The 22,220-nt window shown below is 44.5% G+C and overlaps 2 protein-coding genes across 3 annotated transcripts in view; one reads left to right on the top strand and one right to left on the bottom strand.

Moving 5' to 3' along the window:
* Positions 1 to 22,220, top strand: part of FAM193A (family with sequence similarity 193 member A) — a 164,698-nt gene that overhangs the window by 10,091 nt on the left and 132,387 nt on the right. The gene's annotated exons all lie outside the window — the stretch shown is intronic.
* Positions 5,944 to 7,198, bottom strand: LOC115512877 (heterogeneous nuclear ribonucleoprotein A3-like). Its single transcript, XM_032593023.1, is given in 2 exon segments — positions 5,944 to 7,060; positions 7,063 to 7,198. Coding segments are annotated over 2 exon segments (897 nt in total). The 5' UTR covers positions 7,088 to 7,198; the 3' UTR covers positions 5,944 to 6,188.

The raw sequence follows: 22,220 nt of genomic DNA, 5'->3' as shown, positions 1-22,220 counted from the left end.
CTGTAAGCCATGCTTTTGCTGTAACCTCCTCGACTCACGGGTTATTTAGAAGTATGTTTAATTTCCTGTTACCGTTCTGTTACTGAGTTCTAGTCTCATTCTAGTATGGTCAGAAAACATGCTTTGTATGATTGTAATTTTTTTTTTTTTAAGTTTATTCCTTTTTTTTTTTAACGTTTATTTATTTTTGAGACAGAGAGAGAGCATGAACGGGGGAGGGGCACAGAGAGAGGGAGACACAGAATCGGAAGCAGGCCCCAGGCTCTGAGCCATCAGCTCAGAGCCCGACGCGGGGCTTGAACTCACAGACCGTGAGATCGTGACCTGAGCTGAAGTCGGACGCTTAACCGACTGAGCCACCCAGGCGCCCCAAGTTTATTCCTTTTGAGACAGAGACAGCGTGACCACACGTGGGGAAGGGGCAGAGAGAGGGAGAGAGAGAGGCTCTGTAGCCATGGGTCTCGAACCCATGACCTGTGAGATCACAACCTGAGCTGAAGTTGGACACTCAACCGACTGAGCCACCCAGGCACCCCTGTATGATTTTAATTCCTAAGAAATTTTAAGGTTGTATGGTCTGTCTTGGTGAATACTACTTATGGGTATAAAACATATATTCTGCTATTATTGAGTGGAGTGTTCTCTGAATGTTATTTAGATCCAGGTGGTGATGATTTTTTGAATTCTTTTATATTCTTGCTCATTTTTTGTTTGATGCTAACATAGCCACTCTAGCTTTCTTTTCATTGATATTTGCATGGTATATTTTTCTATTTCTTTACTTTCAACCTCCCGTATAATTATGTTTGAAGTGTGTTTCTTCATAGACAGTTACTTGATTAATTTCCATTCATTATGTATATTTTTACTTTATAATATGTGTGTGAAATATACTTATTAACTCTTATTAACCTGAGGCCTTTGTTCCTGAGCCTAATTGCTGGGCCTCATTGCTAGTTGAATATCTGTTTGGTGCTAGTATAGATTGCTTCTGTCATTGTATAGCTTTCTTTATTGGACTCTTTTTTTTTTTTAATCTTTATTTATTTTTGAGAGAGAGAGAGAGCGAATGGAGGAGGAACAGAGAACGAGGGAGACACAGAATCCAAAGCGGGCTCCAGGCTCCAAACTGTCAGCACAGACCCCGACGTGGAGCTCGAACTCATGAGCTGTGAGATTATGACCTGAGCCGAAGTTAAATTTTTTAAAAAAATTTATTTATTTTTGAGAGAGAGAGCATGAGCAGGGAGGGGCAGAGAGAGAGAGAAGGAGACACAGAATCTGAAGCAGGCTGCAGGCTCTGAGCAAGCTGTCAGCACAGAGCCTGATGTAGGGCTCGAACCCACAAACTGTGAGATCATGACCTGAGCCAAAGTCAGATGCTCAACTGACCGAGCCACCCAGGCGCCCCAACCTGAGCCAAAGTGAGATGCTTAACCGACTGAGCCACCCAGGTCTCCTTTATTGGACTCTTGTTGACCCTATAGGCTTTCTGAACTCATTGGCTGGAACACACTGGTATGGAGACACAAGCTGTCTTTAGAGGGACTTTGATCAATACGAGTTGGGATCAAATAATTTGTATCTCATGGACCTACAAAGTATTTATTTATTTTTTTTACCGTAGAAGTCAACTTTAGTTTGCAAACTGTCTTAGAGTAATTCCAATAATATATATGGCATTGGCTTATCCCATTTCCTGTGGAAATTGATTTTTCCTTTTTAAGAGTTTTAAATAATCTCTGCAGCCAATGTGGGGCTTGAACTTATAACCCCAAGATCAAGAGTCATGTGCTGTACCAGTTAAGCCAGCCAGGCACCCTGACATTTTTCTCTTAAATATTTTGAGTACAGTATAAGTTACATCTTGAAACTGAATGAGAAGTTGGGGAATTTAACTTCTTTTGGCCCAGGATGTTTTTAATGACCTTTTTATTTTAGGGGCACCTGGGTGGCCCTCATGGTTCATGAGATTGAGCCCCGAATTGGGCTCTGTGCTGACAAGGCAGGGTCTGCTTCACATTCTCTCTCTCTCTCTTTCTCTCTGCCCTGCCACTGCTCGTGTGTGCATGCACACACACACTCTCTCTCAAAATAAATAAATAAACATAAACAAAACCCATTTTTTAAAAATTTTATTTTAGAATAATTTTAGACTTACAGAAAAGTTGCCAAGTTAGTATAGAGGGTTCCCATATTCCCTTCAATTTTTTCTAATGTTGACATCTTATGTAACCTTGGTATATTTGTCAAAACCAAGAAATTGGTTATTTATTTATTTATTTATTTATTTATATATTTATTTTTGAGAGACAGAAATGAGTAGGAGAGGGGCAGAGAGAGAGAGGGAAACACAGAATCTGAAGCAGGGTCCAGGCTTGGAGCTGTCAGCACAGATCTCTATGCGGGGCTTGAACTCACAAACTGGGAGATCATGACCTGAGCCGAAGTCGGACACTTAACCGACTGAGCCACCCAGGTGCCCCGTTTTAAAAAAAATTTTAACATTTATTTACATTTGAAAGAGAGAGACAGAGACAGTACGCGAGCAGGGCAAGGGCAGAGAGATGGAGACAAAATCTGAAGCAGGCTCCAGGCTCTGAGCTGTCAGCACAGAGCCCGACGTGAGCCTTGAGCTCATGAGCTGTGAAATCATGACCGGGGCCGAAGTCGGATGCTCAATCGACTGAGCCACCCAGGCGCCCTATAAAATTGGTACGATATTATTGACCACAGACTTTATTTTCATTTCACCAATTTTTCCACATATACTCTGTTTCTATTCCAGGACCCAGTTTAGGACATCATCTTGCATTTAGTGGCCCAGAATTTTAATTTTGATTATTTTTAGCTGCCTCATCTATGGGATGGGAAGGTTAATTTTTATTTTTCTGAAGGAAGGCCTACAAAAAGCTGAATAATATTTATGTTTAAAGTATGATAGTAATTTTATATTAATGCCAAAATTCAGTGAAATTGTTAAGTAGTAGTTTGCTGCAATCTAATTCTTTTTTTTTCTAATTCTCTTCATTCTTCTGTTAATGCTTGGTAATTACTCCACTGTTGAAAGTAGCCCAGCAATGTAAACATTCCCCCCAAGTTCTTGTTGAGAGGTTAGTCCCTTGTTTAGAGGCCAGTGAAGGAAGGTGAGGACTTGCCCCTGAAGGTGCATCCCTGGTTGATGGTCAGTACAGCTTAGAGAAGAGAGTCGCCAGCCCCTTGCCAAAGCTGTTTGGTTTCTTTGGATAAAGAAATCCCATAAATGAATACTTGAGCGTGCTTATAATATTGCTGTTGCTTTCTGTTTTTAGAAGAATAAAAAACAGCATCCCTTATTAACTGGCTTAAATTGCAGCTACTGTCAACATTCTCCCTTCTTTTAAAAGAATAATAGGTCGGGGCGCCTGGGTGGCGCAGTCGGTTAAGCGTCCGACTTCAGGCAGGTCACGATCTCGCGGTCTGTGAGTTTGAGCCCCGCGTCAGGCTCTGGGCTGATGGCTCAGAGCCTGGAGCCTGTTTCCGATTCTGTGTCTCCCTCTCTCTCTGCCCCTCCCCCGTTCATGCTCTGTCTCTCTCTGTCCCAAAAATAAATAAACATTGGAAAAAAAAAAAATTAAAAAAAAAAAAAAAAAGAATAATAGGTCAGTTATATTTCAGTTTAAAAAAGGTTATTAGGAAAGTCAGTTCTGTCAAGCAGTCATTACAGTTCAATGCCTCTCCACAAACTGCGAGTTGGACTGGTTTTTTTATGTTTGCACATTTTGTAGGTGCCCACACCAGTATCGTGGTTGGAATGCTGGGATCGGCAGACCGTAGACTCGTAGGACTGTAGAACTGGACAGGCTACAGCACAGCACATGTTTTTGCTGAGCCTATATTTGTTCGCTGAGGAAGCTGAGGCCCCAAGAGTTGAGTTGGGAAAATCCCTCTAATTGTCCTAGTCAGCTTCCCCTCTTGCACCTTTCAACTCCTGGTGGCGCTGGTCACTTAGCAGTGATGTACCCGAGATGCAGAAAGCCACCTGTTATCCTTGCCTTCCTTGCTCTAATCTCTGTCGATACGTTTTCTGTAAGCTCTTCTCTGGGAGCGTGCTCTGCACTACGTCCTCCCCCCTCCAGGTAACCCTGCCTCTCGTCTGAGCGTTTGGGGGTCCCCGCTCTCCTCGGATGACACCTGAACTCGCTCTTCCACGCCTTGCCTGACCGACTGTCTGGCCGAGTGGAGAGGCTCTCCTCCTGGCTCCTGCTTCCTTCCACTTTGTTGTCCTGCTGCTGTCGCCGCCTGTGTCTGACCCGGTAGCCGTCACACCGTTCTGCTTGCAAGATGTAGCTGTGGCCTTCTCGTCGGTGTGCCTTTGTTGGTGCTGGTGCTGCAGTGTTTCTTTCCCTTCTTTGCCCAGTTAACTGCTGTTTCTTTCTAAGAGGTCATGGGCTGTCCCTGTGGGAAGTGTGCCCCCTTCATCCTCAGCCAGGCTGTGGCCGCCCTTCTGGGTTCCCTTGGTGTCCGTCCTTAGCTCAGCCACCACACGCAGACTGGATTGGAACCGCTAGTTCCCTGGGACGTTTTCTTCCAAACCCTGCTCTGTGCCCATAGCGCACGCCCAGAAAGTGTGGCTCTGCGGACAGTCTGGTTGGTGTCAGCTCCTGCAGTTCCTGCCTCTTTCCCTTTTTTTCTGAAATGTGCTGTATTCTTTGTCTAATGTGGAAGAAAGCGTTGCACTCTTTTTCCAAAGTCAATCTTATATTCCAGGGGTTCTTACCTGATAGATTTTAGTGAGTCTGGTTAACCCATGGAAACTCACTGCAGAATTTATGTGAGTACATTGTCTTGAAGTCTGTTCAGAACCTCTCTGTTCTTTCTCTCCTGGGTCTGCAGTCTTTCATCCTTTATTGGGTTATTTTCCTTAGCATTCAGATTTTTTTTTTTAACATTTATAAAAAAAAATTTTTTTTTTACATTTATTTATTTTTGAGAGACAGAGAGAGACAGAGTGTGAGCAGGAGAGGGGCAGAGAGAGAGAGGGAGACACAGAATCCGAAGCAGGCTCCAGGCTCTGAGCTGTCAGCACCGAGCTGGACGTGGGGCTCGAACTCACGGACTGTGAGATCATGAGCTGAGCTGAAGTCTGACGCTTAACCAACTGAGCCACCCAGGCGCCCCTAGATTTTGAATTGCCCATCTTCCCTTCCCCCTTAGTCCTTCTCTTGACCTTGCTTAACCACTTAGGATACCTTTCAGTCTGACCCTGTTCTGCCTGTTGCCACCAAATAACTTGAAATACTGGTTAATAATATTGGTTAATATTGGTTGCTTCTACTTTCTCTATCCTCGGTTCCTGTTTTATTCCCTTATCCGCCTATCACCTTAATCAGCCTTCCCAGAGGTCATTAAGTGATAATATTGACACCAAATCCTGTTGTTCAACCCTGATGTCCTCTGAGCTTGTTGCATTTGATCGTGCTATACACCTTTCTGGAGTCTCTTTTGCCTTCTTTAAATGGCACTGTCCTGGCTCTCCTCCTTACTCTTGGCTTTGGTTGTGCTCACCGGTTCCTGCACTTAAGACACTCAGTTTGATGCAGGTGATTCTACGTCCCACTCTTCCTCTCAGGTTCATTCTTACACTTGATGATTTTAACGTGTGGTAGAGATTTCTGATAACAGCAACTGGTTGATCAGCCCGTCTGTAACACTGGGGCTGTATGTACTTGCTTCCCGAGTGATGGTTGAGGCCTTTCCCCTCATCTCTGGCAAGTGAACTCAGCCTGTCCATGTTTGTTTATTTTCTTTTATTTTTTTTGAAAAGTTAAAAATTCCTTAATTTTTTATTCCTGGTGCCACTACCACAATTTACAGGGCTATATACCTGATGTAATGAAAAGAGAAAGAAAAAGACAAAGCTACAACAGATAAAAGACCTCAGGAATGTACATCTAATTGACGCTACGTTGCATTAATCAATAGCTGCACTTTTTGCCAACTGTGGCTATGACAGTCCTGAACAAGAAGGGTTTCCTGTTTAAGCTGCAGTAACTTTTCTGACTATGGATCATCGTTCCTTCTGTGGCAGATTTTTACAGTTCCTCTAATGCGTTTGGGACGACTGTCTTAAAGTAACCTGCAGCTTTCCTGACAACTCCTCGCTCTCGCTCCTGCTAAGAACTGTAGCCCTTTTCTTCTGAAAATTTTTAGAACCTTCTGCTACCATATCCACCACTTCCACCACCAGATCCATAACCACCACCGTAGGGACTGCCCGAGCTTCTTCCACCAAAACTGCCCCCCTTCGTGGGTCCATAATTTGATTGCTGTTGTCCACTATAATTTCCAAAATCATTATAGTTCCCACCACCACCATAGTTACCTCCAAAATTTCCTCCTTCATTGTAACCGTCATATCCTCCACCACCGCCACCATACCCACCGCCTTGGTTTCCATATCCTGGTCCACCTCCACCATAGCCTCCTCTACCTCCAGAACCAGGCCCACCACCATGGTTGCCACCACCACCTCCAGATCCATTACATCCACCATCACCTCCTCCACAGCTACCTCTGCTGCCACCACCTCCACCACCGTAGCCTCCTCTTCCACCAGAGTTTCCTCCGCGACCCATAAAGTTGCCAGATCCACCTCCACGACCTCTTTGCGATCCAGCAGACCGCATTTCTTGTTTGGAAAGGGCCTTTTCCACTTCACAGTTATGCCCATTAATAGTGTGGTATTTCTGAACAACAATTTTATCAACTGTATCATGATCATCAGAAGTTACAAGAGCAAATCCTCTCTTTTTTCCACTCTGCCTGTCCTCCATAACTTCTGTGGTTTCAGTCTTGCCATACTTTTCAAAGTAGTCTCTCAAATTATATTCTTCTGTATCTTCTTTAATGCCACCAACAAGAATTTTCTTCACAGTTAGATGGGCACCAGGCTTTACAGAATCCTCTCTAGAAACTGCTCTCTTTGGTTCCACTACACGCCCATCAACCTTGTGTGGTCGAGCACACATTGCTGCATCCACCTCCTCCACACAAGAGTAAGTCACAAAACCAAACCCCTGGAACGTTTTGTTTGGGGTTCTCTCATCACCACACAATCTGTAAGTGTGCCCCATTTTTCAAAATGTTCTCTTAAACTATCGTCTGTAGTTTCAAGGCTCAAACCACCAATAAACACTTTTCTCAACTGCTCTGGTTCCTGTGGATCATGGCCCTCCACTTTGAGACCGGACTCGCCTCTTCCAACTCGAGTTCCCAGCCTGTCCATGTTTAGACTAAATTCTTCCCTTCACATTACAGAATGAGTAGTGAGGTTTGTTTAGTACATAATTTATCACAATACTTTTTTTTTTTCTAATTAATTTAAAATTTATTTTCTAGGGGCGCCTGGGTGGCTCAGTCGGTTGAGCGGCCGACTTCGGCTCAGGTCATGATCTCGCGGTCCGTGAGTTCGAGCCCCGCGTCGGGCTCTGTGCTGACAGCTCGGAGCCTGGAGCCTGTTTTGGATTCTGTGTCTCCCTCTCTCTGACCCTCCCCCATTCATGCTCCGTCTCCCTCTGTCTCAAAAATAAATAAACGTTAAAAAAATTTTTTTTAATTTAATTTTTAAATATATATTTATTTTGGGGAGAGTGCAAGTGGGGGAGGGACTGGGAGAGGGGGACAGAGGATTCAAGGCAGACTCTGTGCTGACAGGCTCACAGAAGTGAGCCCAATGTGGGGCTCAAACTCATGAACTGAGAGATCATGACCTGAGCTGAAGTCGGATGCTCAACTGACTGAGCCACACAGGTGCCCCATCAAAATAAGTTTCTTTTAAAGATTTTTTTCTATTTTTATGTATGTATGTATGTATTTTTTAAATGTTTATTTTCGAGAGAGAGAGAGAGAGAGGAGAGATATCATGAGTGGAAGAGGGGCAGAGAGAGAGAGGGAGACAGAATCCGAAGCAGCCTCCAGGCTCTGAGCTGTCAGCACAGAGCCCAACATGAGGCTCAAACTCACAACCCCGAGTTTAAGAGTCAAATGCTCCATTGAGTAAGCCAGCCAGGCACCCTGGCTTCACAATCAGTTCACACTTCACAATCAGTTTTTGCCTAAAGATGTATGTGGTTGTGCTTTGGACACAGTTTCTGTATCTGTCAGGTAAGACTATGCTAGGTAAACCTAAGGATCTTTTCCAACTTTGTTATTTTTTGATGGTCAGTCCTTTGGTCACACACTTTCAGAGATTACCCATCACCTACTGCGGAGGTCTCTTAAGTGAGGGGTGCTTGAGAGGCGCACTAGGAGTGGATCAGGTGCTCCCTGCTGCTGCGGGAAGAATGCTGTAGTCCTTCCATTTCCCAGTAAGACATTATGCCTAACAAACACTTGTTAGGTGAATTGAGATTGGTGCCCTCACTTGCCCTGTATTTGAGGCACGAGTCTTGCATCGTTGCTGAGGTGTCCCGCGGCAGGAGAGGAAGTTTGTTCCCTGACAGTGTGAAGCCTGTGGCAGTTGGAGAGTGCTCGTTAAGTATGTTCGTGAATTCTGCTGTCTAATTTTAATTAAAGAGGTCTCCACAAAATAGCTAGTCTTCACAGAAACCCTGGATTGAAGACCGTGCCACTAATGAAAGCGTACGCAACGATCAGGAAATTGATGGCACCTCCTCTGCTTCCTGCATAGGCTCTCTGTTAGCCACGGAATGAAGTCAGGAAAATGATCTAAGCAGAGCTGAGAACCGACTCTCAAAGGTGATTTGAAGTGTGGAGTTACGTGCAGTGTTATTAATGGTGAGCCATACGCAGAGTGGTTATCTTGCCTTGAAATGTCAGGGAGGGAAAGTAGCGAGCCTTTATAGTCAGCAAAGTGTTTGCAAACTAAGCGAGAAACAGCTGTAAATTTTGTAGCAGTGTTTCAAGTTCTGCATTACTCGATCTGGTACTTTATAAAATTTCATTAAGCTTAAGGATGAGCTCCTGAGGGTTCATATTTCTGAAAGGTTCAGATGCAGCAGCGGCTCTGGCTAATTGCACAGACAGACATGCAATACGGAGAATTAGGAGGATACAACATTACGGAAACGACAGGCGGAACAGGTCTCTGGGCTGGGCTCCCGAGAGTGACTTCCAGAACAGAAAGTACAGCGTTCAGCTGTGGGGTTGGTCGGGCCAGTCTTTGGCATGTGCTGTGCTCACCTAGCACTCAGAGCCGGAGTAGCCACCTAGCATTGGGGGAAGTTTGTTCTCCAGCAGCCGGGAGTGGGGAGGCAAGAAGGCTGAAATAGTACAGAGGAAACAAGATGGCACCAAAATAAATACATTACTTTGTCAGCAAATACTTTCAGAGTATTCATAGAAAGTATTGCAGAAGGTTTGAAAAATTAAATTGTTAGAATAAATTATGATGAACACATAATGGGTTTGCTCTGGGATGATGGAAACACATGCTTTTTTTTTTTTTTTTTTTAAGTTTATTTTAAGAGAGAGAGAGTGTGTGCAAACAGGGGAGGGGCAGAGAGAGAGAGAGAGAATCCCAAGCAGGCTGTGTGTTGTCAGTGTGGAGCCCAAACAAAGGGTTCGATTTCACAAACTGTGAGATCAAGACTTGCGCTGAAACCTGCTTCTAAACAGGTTTTGTGATAGGGTCCCCTCCCTAAGGAGAGAGAAAAGAAAGAAAGAAAGAAAGGAAGGAAGGAAGGAAGGAAGGAGGAAGGAAGGAAGGAAGGAAGGAAGGAAGGAAGGAAGGAAGGAAGGAAGGAAGGAAGGAAAAAGAAAATTTCAAGGTAATCTGGCTGTGTGCCTACGAGACAACATCCCTCATGACCTTGTAAACTGAGACTCCTTAATCAGACTGCAGGTATATGTGTGTGTTACCATATGTGGGAGACAAAGAAATAGAAAATATATTTTTAAAAACTATGCCACGTGACGTTCGGTGTCAGTTCTTTGGGTACGAACCCAGCTGAGCGGTGCTGGCAGCAATAAAGTTGTTTCCTGGAGATTAAAAAGCCTCGGTGTCGCGAGTCTGCGAGACTGCTGCTGCAGTTTCAAGTTACGCTTTCTGTAGATTCAGGTTGAGGACTTTTGTGGTGTGTGTGTGACGCTGAGTATCCTAGAGCATACGTATCCTGAAGTGATTTTTTAAAAAGTTTTGTTTAAGTAGTCTCTACATGCAATGTCGGGCTTGAACTCACAACCCTGAGATCAAGCGTCGTATGGTCCATCAACTGAGCCAGCCGGGAACCCCGAAATGATTTCTTTAGTTAACAGGGGTTTGTGGAAAAATAAGGTATAACCGGCGATGGAGCAGCCACTGTATTTATTTAAAAAAAAAATAAAGGTTTTTGGGTAGGGCAGGATGGCAGGAAGAACAGCACATGTGAACTTTATTCACCACATGATGCATAAGTAAGTTCTTATAGCGACAAATGGAAGCCAGAATCATCTAAGGGATCAGCCTGAGCCCTTTACACAAGGAGTGAGTCTTTACAGCGTTTTGTCATGAGATGGAGACTAAGTATGAGCTTTGCTGGTTGTCTGGTGGCAAAATTAAGAGCACTGCTTATTCTGAAGGCGGATTGAGTGTTTTTCTTTCACACAAAGACAAGTGTTGTAAATTTGCTGATCTTTTCTGTAATAATAAGTGGCTTTCAGTAGAAAGCTACCTAGCAAATTCAGTGTTTCTGAGAAAATAAACAGTTAATCTGCCCCCTCAAGGTAAAGGTGACATTTTAACAATGAGTGGAAAATTGCTTTTCGAAAGAAACTCTTGCTGTAGAGAGCATCTTGAAGATGGGTGTTTAGAGTTGCCGCCACTGTGTTTTGTTTTGTTGCTGAGAATATAAATAGTCATCTTACTGCACACTTAAACTGGGGATGAAATTGTTATGCTGTCTATAGAAGCTTTTTGGAAAGTTTATTTTTGAGCTTATTAAAAACACAAAAACGTGATATGCCTCCTGATTACTGCAAAAACAAAGAACTGTGAGGAAGATAAACATTGACTAGCTGAGGGGGGCCTGGGTGGCTCACTCAAGTCAGTTAAGTGTCTGACTTTGGCTCAGGTCATGATCTCGCGGTTTGGGAGTTTGAACCCCAGATCAGGTTCTCTGTTGTCAGTGCAGAGCCCGTGGAGCCCGCTTCGGATCCTCTGTCCCCCTCTCTCTCTGCCCCTCCCCTGCCTGCGCTCACTCGCTCAAAAATAAACAACATTTAAAAAATTTGACTAGCTAAGCGTCCGACTTCAGCCAGGTCACGATCTCGCGGTCCGTGAGTTCGAGCCCCGCGTCGGGCTCTGGGCTGATGGCTCAGAGCCTGGAGCCTGTTTCCGATTCTGTGTCTCCCTCTCTCTCTCTGCCCCTCCCCCATTCATGCTCTGTCTCTCTCTGTCCCAAAAATAAATAAACGTTGAAAAAAAAATTAAAAAAAAAAAAAATTTGACTAGCTGAATTTCAGCAGAAATCTTTGTGAATTGATTGATGGGAATGAAAATTGATGAGCATGATTTAGTAAGTGCAAATGATATATAGTATTTCTTCCATTTAGATCCGTGTGTATTTAAGGGAGAAGGACCTTTTTCAGTAAAGACTGCTGGTAAAACCAGCTTTCTAAATAATTGAATTTATAGTGCTCCAAAGATCTGGTTTTAACACAAAGTATATTATACCAAGATTTTGAAAAATAATAAAGTACATTCAGTCACACTGGCTTCCTTACATTTTCTTCTCGTGATTCTTTGTGATATAAAAAAGTTCTTCAGGTTTGTTAATAAGTATGCAAAAAGGATTTTATTTTATTTATTTATTTATTTATTTTTTTAAATTTTTTTTTTCAACGTTTATTTATTTTTGGGACAGAGAGAGACAGAGCATGAACGGGGGAGGGGCAGAGAGAGAGGGAGACACAGAATCGGAAACAGGCTCCAGGCTCCGAGCCATCAGCCCAGAGCCCGACACGGGGCTCGAACTCCCGGACCGCGAGATCGTGACCTGGCTGAAGTCGGACGCTTAACCAACTGCGCCACCCAGGCGCCCCTATTTTATTTATTTAAAAAAAAAAAAATTTTTTTTTTTTAACGTTTATTTATTTTTTGAGACAGAGAGACAGAACATGAATGGGGGAGGGGCAGAGAGAGGGAGACACAGAATCAGAAGCAGGCTCCAGGCTCTGAGCCATCAGCCCAGAGCCTGACGCGGGGCTCGAACTCACGAACCGCGAGATTGTGACCTGAGCTGAAGTCGGACGCTCAACTGACTGAGCCACCCAGGCGCCCCAAGGATTTCATTTAATTTTTTTTTTTTTAATTTTTTTTTTCAACGTTTATTTATTTCTGGGAGAGAGAGAGACAGAGCATGAACGGGGGAGGGGCAGAGAGAGAGGGAGACACAGAATCGGAAACAGGCTCCAGGCTCTGAGCCATCAGCCCAGAGCCCGACACGGGGCTCGAACTCCCGGACCTCGAGATCGTGACCTGGCTGAAGTCGGACGCTTAACCGACTGCGCCACCCAGGCGCCCCCCCAAGGATTTCATTTAAAAAAAAAAGTTTATTTTTGAGTAGGTGGGGACCAGTGGATATGAAGCGGGCTCTGTGCTGACAGCAGGAAGCCTGTTGCAGGGTTCAAACTCATGAACCCTGAGATCATAACCTGAGCTGAATCCAGCTGAGCCGCCCAGGTGCCCCCAAAATGATTTCATTTTTATCTTATTGTATGTTTTTTCGTTTTGTGTATTTTTTATTGTATGTCAGTTATATTCATCAACTGCATCTGAATGTCTTCTGTGTTACTGGTGAGAGATACAGGACGATCTCCAAGCCATGTCCTTGAGCCATGCCTGGATGTACAGTCTGTTATGTGGGTGGGGGTTGTGTGCACTCCGGTCTGCCTAATGGAGAGTCCTGGAGGAGTCCACCTTCTGGTGGGCAAGGAGGACCTCTCTCCAGCTGGGTCCTCTCCACCTTTCTCCCTTTACCTTGTATTTTCTCATTCATTACATCTGGACCTGGGCTCCCTATCTCTGCTCTTCAGGAAGGCTTTTTCTCCCACATCCTTTTTCTTTTCCTGCTCCCCTTTCCTTCCTTCTGGTTCTGCCTCCTGAGAATCCGACTCTTCTTTGTTATTCCAGGCTTGTTTCTGCCTTCTCCATTCAGCTTGCCCTGATTCTTTCCCGACTAAAGCAATTACCTTGAATGACACTGAACACACTTGTATTTACCTATGCATTTATGGCCTTTTACTAGATTAGAAGTTTATTGAATGAAGAAAGATTTTAAAGCATAGTACCTTGTTCAAAGCTAATAAGTGTTTGTTGAAAGACTCAAATGAGATGTAGAGTTAGAATTTTTTTTAAGTTGTTTAAAAACTTCACTCTAACATTTGTTATGTAGAAATTTTCTACCATGTGGATTTAGACAGAGTCTAGCTAACTTAGTCCAGATTTTCAAACATACTAAATTAAAAGGCTTAGTGAAACATTCTAGGCCAATATTTCCCACAGCAAGGTGTGAATGCTCTTACCAGGTATAGTTACCACAGCGTAAGGAAAAATAAGAGGGGCATTACTATGCAAAAGGAGGGATGATTATTTGGGGAATTGGGACTTAAGTCTTAGGAGGTGACTGGCTGGATACGTTTTCTTGTGTACAAAGTCGATTCCAGATTTTAATTGATTCTGGAGTGTGGAAGATAACATTGTCTTTCCTTTCTTGTGGCGTGGAAACTCATGATTGGGTAGGGTTAAGTCTTCAGATCACTCTGGGGCTTGAGCAGTTTGTTTCAGTATTGACCATTTACTTATTGAAACACTCGGGGGCTTACTCATGCAGCCTCTTGTAAAGAGCCAACTGATCAGAAAGAAACTTGTGTGGGGCTGAGAAATTGTAATAGAAATTTTGTTGCTAACAGTGGTGGACTGTAACTTTCTAAAAACTGAATTTTATTTAGCAGTAATATGAAAGCAGTTCAAAGTGGGTTTATTCAGTCATATTTAAACCGTTTAATGAGCTTAGTGCTATTTGTCAGTTTTTTTATTTTTAAAAAACTTTTTTTTAAAGTTTACTGTATTTTTGAGAGAGAGAGAGAGAGAGACAGAGACAGAGACAGAGACAGACAGCATGAGCAGGGGAGAAGCAGAGAGAGAGAGAGCAAGAGAGAGAGGGAGACACAGAATCCGAAACAGGCTCCAGGCTCTAGGCTGTCAGTACAGAGCCTGACACAGGGCTGGAATTCACCAACCGTGAGATCATGACCCTAGCCAAAGTTGGACGCTTAACCGACTGAGCCACCCAGACACCCCGTTTGTCACTTTTAATAGTGAAGAGTTCTGGTGTTTAATATCCTGAAATACTCTTTTTTAAAAAATATTTATTTATTTTTGAGAGAGAGAGAGAGAGAGAGAGAGAGAGAGCGAGCGAGCATGAGTGGGGGAGGGGCAGAGAGAGGGAGACACAGAATCCGAAGCAGGCTCCAGGTTCCGAGCTGTCAGCACAGAGCCCCACGCGGGGCTCGAACTCAGGAGCCGAGAGATCACGACCTGAGCCACCCAGGTGCTCCACATCTTGAAATGCTCTTGAGAGCTGTGAGGAAGACTCCAGGCAAACCTGAGATGTGTCTTCCTTCATCATGTATTTAGAGCATCTATTATGTCAGGAGTTGTTCTTGGCACTGAGGACACATCAGTGAACAGAGCTCACAAAGATCTCCCTGTCCCTTTTCATGGGAAGAGACAGTAAATTAATGAAGTGGTAGGATGGTGAGCGATGAAGCAGGTGTGTGGGCATGATGCTTCCAGGGTCAAGTGGGGGGATCCGGGAAGGCCTACTGAGCAGAGACACAAAAAGGCAATGAGGGAGCAGAGCTATGTGGACATATGGATAAGAGTGTTGTAGACAAAGGAAACAGCAGGTGTCAAGGTCCTGTGACTCTCCTTTATAATTTTAGCTAATTCTACTAGAGTAAAAGATGCTTTCATAATCATTTGGGCTGAAATCTTTATCTTGAATCTGGTCACAAAGTCACAGATTTCTGGACGGTCCTATTCACATGCTCATCCTTAGAATTGTAGGACTGGCATATTGTCATGGTGAACAGAATTTGATTTCATCTCCTTCAGATGCTCTTGAAAGTGGAGCTGTATTCTTAGGGGCAGATGCTGGATAAGTCACTTGGATCTGGAGGTTTTCACAGCTCATATTAAATAACAGACACTTCGAGCATGGCTTCTGAAATTGTGACTGACTTCTAAATAGCCCAGCACTCGTTCACTTCAGCAGTAGTGAGTGGAGTCTGCAGTTGCCATGTGCTCATTCTAGGGGCTAGTTTGAATCTGTGCTTCGTGGACACATCACCTTTCTTGGGTTTCTACCTGCAGGGTTGAATCCGTTGTGTTCAGGTCTTCCATTTGTAAGAAAGCAGTACATTCCATCAGCCGTTGCAAACTTGGTCATTTTAAGTTCAGAGAGTAATCCTGAGCCAAAGAGGCAACTCTGAATATCCTACTTAAGAGTTTGGATGATGTGCTCTAAGCCAAACCTCCACGGTTTTCCTCCATGTATTTTAATTAATTCCCTATGCTTTAAACATTTCCTAAGCATTCCCTGAACTGCGTAAGAATCGTACGGCTGTCGGTCTCATCTGTTTGCTCCTCCTTGCAGGGGTCATGGCACAGTCTCTGGTGTGTGACACCTCTCTTGACTGGAATACTTGAAATCTTTTCTCCCCTTCATTATTGAAGTCCCCTGATGACACAGGAAATAAGCCTTCCCAGGTTTGGATGTAAGGCAGCGTGCAGTTCGGAGGAAGGTATGCGAAGCACCCCATGGGCACGGGACTTGGAGGGCTCCTTCCTAGAGCAGAGCTTGGCCAGAGGGGCCCTGGCTTGGTTTTAGTCCTCCTTCCCTGGGCTGGGAGCTTTTGTTCCAGCCAAATCTCCCAGTCAACTGGGCTGCATCTGATCAGTCTCCTAGATCCAAGTGGAGCTTTCCAAGGGACCACACCAGTGCCTCGTCCCCTCCCTCCTGCCCCTCCCCGCCCCGTCCTGCTCTCTGTTGTGTTCAGGGTTTTTCAGATGGCAGGAAACAGAAGGCCGCTCGGTTTAACTTCAAGCACTGCCAGACGTGGGCAGCTGTGGCACCCTGCCTGTACCATCGCTGCTTCTGGATGTGAGCCGGCTTTGCCGAGCCTGTCTTCTGGCGGGGGCCCGCCTTGTCTCTGGGTCCTGCTCTTTGGGGATTCTGCCTGCAGTGTGGCCTGAGTCCTTCCTTTTCGCAGCCTCTAGTGATTTCTGGCTGATGTCGCTTTGCATTTTGATTCCCATTTCTCAGAAGTGGACTAGGGCATGTTTTCATGCTAGGTGTCATCTTGGGTCCCTGGGCATGCTGGGGGTGGGCTGCCTCTCCTCCTTACCTCCCACCCCTCTGTAGGCATGAAGGAGAGGGCAGGGCCTGGGCTGCTAAGCAGGGGGAGACTGTGAGGACACTCCCTGATGAGAGCCACCTTGCAGACAAGCTTGGGGACACACACCTGTTAGAACGGTGCTAACACCTGTTAGAACAGTGCTAAACTTCTGTTTCGTTCTGTGTAGAAAACTAGGAGTTTGGAAGGGAGGGGCTTCCCTCCCTGAGATAGAAAAGTTAATTTTATTTAAAGATGTCTTGGGAGGGGAGAGTTTTGACCGATATATGTACACAGTGAAATCCTAGACCAGAACTTTTTATTTATCACTTTCTAAATTTTGCTCAGGATGTCAAAACCGATTATAAAGACTGAATTTCAACTAAAAGGTAAGCTCAAAGTAACATTTCAAGCTTTCTTTTTAATCCCCTTTCCCCCTAAATGAAGTCCTTCACGGTGCCTAAAGGAAACCAGATTGTCCAAGAATGTGGCCTCACAGCAAAGGCTGGACTGGGGACCTGGGCATTTTTCCAGCCTTGCCAGGAATTCACTGTGTGACCCGGAGAGTCTCTTGTCCTCCTCTGATTTGTAAAATGAGAGATTTAGGTAAGATTAAAGGCTGCAGGCTAGTAGGCCTGGCTGCTAACTTGTGGGTGGGAGCTGTCAGTAGGCCAGGTAGTAGGGAAGCCTGTGCCACGCCTTGCCCTGCTGGGGAACTGGGGTCAGGGGCCTGGAGGAGGAGCAGTGGGAAGTGCCCTGGTGCGACCTTGAGCGCTGGGGCCAGAGTTTGGGTCTTTGGATTAAGGGCAGATAGAGACAGGTAAGGGCTTTGAAAAGCAGAGCAGACATCCCCCGCGGCAGTGAGGGCCATGGTTTGGCCCACATCTGAGACACCTGGGAGAGTGAGGTGGGTTGAATGTGGGAAGGTCAAAGCAGATTCTTAGGAGTCTGACTTCAGGCACCATTTCCCCCTGGAATAGGAAATACCCCGGAAGGGCTTGGCCTGGGGGCAGGTCTCACGCTGTGTTAGTTGCCTCAGTGTAGGACCTCCTACTCCTTGATTCACAGCACATGCCCAGCATCAAATAGGTGTCAGTGTCCTTCTGCCTTCTCCCCTATTTGCCTGCTTCATTTTATGCTCCTTACTCCCCCCGCCCCCACTTCTTAATCTGCTCTAGTCTGATAGGTTTGCTTATGTGGACAGGCGTGAACCTCTTGAATCTCTCTTTTCAGAGATTGCGTGTATTTGCTTATTTCCAGGTGGTGTGAGGCACAGGTCTTGTTCTCGCTTCTTCACGCAGCTCCGTGTCAGATCATCTGTTGGTGTGTGTGTCACGTTTGTCCATCTGTCCCCACGAGTGTCTGCTGAGTGCTGGATTGTCAGGCTCTGGACAGACCTGGAGGGGAGGGCCTTGTCTGACACTCTGACACTGGTTTTAATCTGTGGGAACATGGGAGGGTGTTGAGCAGAAGAGTGATGTACTGTGACTTAGGTGGGTGTAAGGGGCAAAGACTGAAGCAGGAAGACCAGTTAGAGGCCTGGTGTCAGGCGTGGGGTGGGCATTTGGCGGGGGGCTGGGGTGCACCCCCTTGATTTCTGCGTATGGGATGGGCGCAGGTGTCTTATCAGGAACACGGGTGTTCTGCGCCCAGGCAGGCTGTCCCCCACACTAAACTTGCTGGGTCTGCTCTCCTTCTGGTTTCTTTGCGTTGGATGACTCCCGGGTTCTCTGGTTTACTGCTGCCACCGTGTACATTTGGTTTTGGACATGTTGAGCCCCCTGGCCTTGAGACGACCAAGGCAGATGTGGATTAGGCAGTTGTACCATCAACATCTGATTTTTGCCCTTTTCTGTGCTTGCGGCTCCCTTCCCGCCGCAAACGATGGTCTTTTTTGCTCCCAAGCTGGGTCTTTGCCCTTCCTACCTTCTCTGCTGCGGCCTCTTCTCTACCTCTAGTTGTGGGGTTTGTTCTGCCAGGCTTCGGATGGTGTTCTGGGTTATTTACGCTGATGTGAGTGTCATCTAGTTGTATCTGTGGAACAAGGTGAGCGTAGGGTCCTCCTGCTCCACCGTCTTCTCAGCCCTCTCCACCATAGGCATCTGAGCCCCAGATCAACTCCTGAGGGTTGAGCGTGTCTTGATGGTGTGGATGTGGCTGGTGGAGGGAAGGCATTGGTGAGGAGAGGCCAGGAATGAGCCCTCGAGGTTCTGTAACACTCAGAAGCTGTGACCCCTCTTGCATTATTAATGCTTACATCTAACTGCCTGAAATAGACTTCGAACAGAGGAATTTTCAATAAATATTACATGCTTAGCTTTTTTTATTACATGAATTAATCATTTGGCGTTAATTAAAAAAATGAAAATCAGAAGCAACATTTATTTATCAATTAATTCTGGTTACCAAAGAATTATTTGGGTACAGGTAGTAGGTCTCTGTCCTGTTGGAAGTGTTGAAAAGCTGGATGAAATAAAAACTTACTTAGAATAAAAGGTTCCCACCCTTTTGGGTTCATGACCCTCCTCTGGGAAAGGAGGGCCTAACGTCCTCCCCCTCTGTCTGCTGGTTCACACTCCTCTGACTGACTCCCTTCCAAATACTGGACTTGCTCCTGGCCCAGGCCCTGGGTTAGGGAGAGTGCTGACCCCCCCATCCAGGGGAGAGGGAGGGAGCAGGGACAGCGCCTCGTCTGTGTGGGGGGGCTCGGAGTGTTTCCCCAAGTGAAAGGAGTCAGTGTTGATGCCCAGCGAGTGAGCAGAATCTGGTCAGTGGCACTGTGTCCCAAGCAAGGTGTGGTGACTAGGGCCAGACTCAGCCAGGGGTGTCAGGGCCTTGGACTTGAAGTCGAGATCGTTGAGAGAACGCAGATTCATTCATTGAGCAAACGTTTATTGAGGTCTTTGAATACGTGCTTGATACTGGGGTTGTGACACTGGAAGAACATCCACGAGTCTTGCCGTGCGTTGTCTGGCACGGTCAGGTTGCCGGGAAGCGTCCCGTGGAGTGGTTTCTGTTCTTAGGAGGCTTATGTTTTAGGTGAGTTGGGCGGCAGTGAGATACGAATAGCAGCAGGGCAAAACTGTACTAGAAGAGAGATCAGGAATTAGTTCGTATGGTTCTTGCGGCGTTGCTTTGCCGCGTAAGCAGTGATCACTGAGCGGTCCTGCCGCAAGCTGATAATTACATGTGTCCGCGTCGGCTGGCACTTACACGGCACTTTCCACGTCAGGCACTGTTGTGCCGTCCGTCCCTGTGTGTGTCTCCTTTCTGTCTTTACAGTGACTTGAAGCACAGGTGCCCTGGTCCCCAGTTTGTGTTGAGGAAACAGTCACAGAAAGGCTAAGGACTTGTTCAAGGCCAGCAGCACAGCCAGGAGGCGCAAGGGGCCAGGGCCAAGCAGCACCTGCCTTTTGGATATAAGGGGCTGGGGAGGTACTGTGACAGGCGTAAGGCCACCGAAGGTGCTATGTGCTGATTCTCTGACCAGTCTTTGTGGTTTAGACGGTAATTTCCATATAGCATTTTTGAGGATTTAATGTGGTCTCGTGGGTTTTATTGGACTTTGTGCAGGTGTTGATCTCAAAGTTGTATTACCTCAGGTTTTTAATTGACATGAAGACTAAAACCCTCAGAATTTTGAGAATATTTTGGAGTCCATGCAATATTTATTTCACATATTCATTATTTTTTTATGTATGTTACCATTCTTTTTTTTTTTTTTTTTTACATTATTGTACTGTATTTATTAGAGAAAATCTCTGTATAAGTGGACCTGCACAGTTCAAGCTCTTGTTCAAGGGTCAACTGTACTGTGTTCATGGGAGAGTAAGATGATACAACCTTTATTAACTTTTTTTCAGTGAAAACAACCAATTTATTGTGTTCATGTAGAAACACAAAATTCTGAAAATAAAATCGAGATCAAAAGGTTAAAATACTATATTCAAGAAATGTGTTTTGTAGGGGTTATTATAATAGTTAATAAATATTCTCTTTTCCCTGACTATCAATTATATTTTTAATTTTTTTTTTTACTTTTTAATATTTTATTTCAGTATTTGAAATCAATACTATTACACAGGTTGAATTACAGATTTGTATTTGAGGATATTTTACTAAGTTTTTGTTTGTTTTATTTTTTTTTTTAAATTTACATCCAAATTAGTATGTAGTGAAACAATGATTTCAGGAGTAGATTCCTTAGTGCCCCTTACCCATTTAGCCCATCCCCCCTCCCACAACCCCTCCAGTAACCCTCAGTTCTCCATATTTATGGGTCTCTTCTGTTTTGTCCCCCTCCCTGTTTTTATATTATTTTTGTTTCCCTTCCCTTATGTTCATCTATTTTGTCTCTTAAAGTCCTCATATGAGTGAAGTCATAATGATTTTTATCTTTCTCTGACTAATTTCACTTAGCATAATACCTTCCCGTTCCATCCACGTAGTTGCAAATGGCAAGATTTCATTTTTTTTGATTGCCCAGTAGTACTCCATTGTATATATATACACCACATTTTCTTTATCCATTCATCCATCGATGGACATTTGGGCCCTTTCCATACTTTGGCTATTGTCAATAGTGCTGCTATAAACATGGGGGTGCCTGTATCCCTTCAAAACGGCACACCTGTATCCCTTGGATAAATGCCTAGTAGTGCAATTGCTGGGTCGTAGGGTAGTTCTGTTTTTAGTTTTTTGAGGAACCTCCATACTGTTTTCCAGAGTGGCTGCATCAGTTTGCATTCCCATAATTGTTACCATTCTAATGTCAATTTTGTGAAGGCATGAATTTGAAAAGGGGGAATTTTGAAGCTCCTAGTTTTGTGTGTAAATCACTTAGCTGCTGGCTGTGTCCCCTCCCCCCCCCCCCCCCATCATTTCATTTCTCTGTGTTGTGGTTTTCCTGACTGCCTTCTGAGGTCAATACACTAATGTCCACAATGCAATGTATACTTACAGGCAGAATTTATTTTAATTTTACATGTTTCTTAAAGGTCTGATGAGGTCACTTAAATGTCTTAGTGATTTGTGATAGCTGGTATCCTGGAAAGTCCTCATGTGACCTCATGTCCTTGAGAACGTCAGGAGTCTTTTGTAGAAAATAAAGTGACTTGAGGACATCCATATATAGTGGAATGGTGGTAGGAATTAATTTAAAAGCGTGGCTTTGGGGAATGGTAGATGAGAGCGAGAATTTTAGTAGGACCCCATGAATGCTAATTGTTACCATGTGCTTTTCATGATTCTAAGATGTTTCTGGTATTAGAGGATTGAATCTTGAGTCCTGTAAACTATGCACATTGTTAGTGTTAGGGAATATTCTGTTTCTTAAAGGGTAATCACCCATTAAACTTTGTAGGTCAGTTCTTTTTTAATCTGTTTTTGTTTGTTTTTTTCCCAGTATCCATCCCACTTAAATTTGCCCTTTTCAAAAAAAAATCTGTGTTTTCAAAATCGTGCTAAAACACGTATATCATAAAATGTGCCATTTAAACCATTTTTAAGCATACAATTCAGAGACATTTACCACGTTTTAACTAGTTCCTGTTGTTAACAATTTTCTAAGTCATTAACTTTTCATAATAATGATTGTTCCTATTTTGGGGAAGGTGGCTTTCTGAATTGATTTCTAATAGCCAAATATTTACTTTTCTCTTCCTTTGAAATAATACTAGTTGTTACAGCTATGAACTTAACTTTAAGTACAGCTTTGGCCAGACACCTAAAGTTTTGATATATAGTGTTCTCAGTTTCGTGTTTTTCTCAGTCTTTACTCAGCAGACATTCAGTTAGTGCATATTATGTTCAAGTTACTATAGTAAGTACTGGGAATTTACTGG

Source organism: Lynx canadensis, chromosome B1 (assembly GCF_007474595.2).
Source record: "Lynx canadensis isolate LIC74 chromosome B1, mLynCan4.pri.v2, whole genome shotgun sequence".
NCBI lineage: Eukaryota > Metazoa > Chordata > Mammalia > Carnivora > Felidae > Lynx > Lynx canadensis.
Note: the sequence above shows the minus strand (reverse complement) of the source record. Positions and strands in the feature narration are given on the sequence as shown.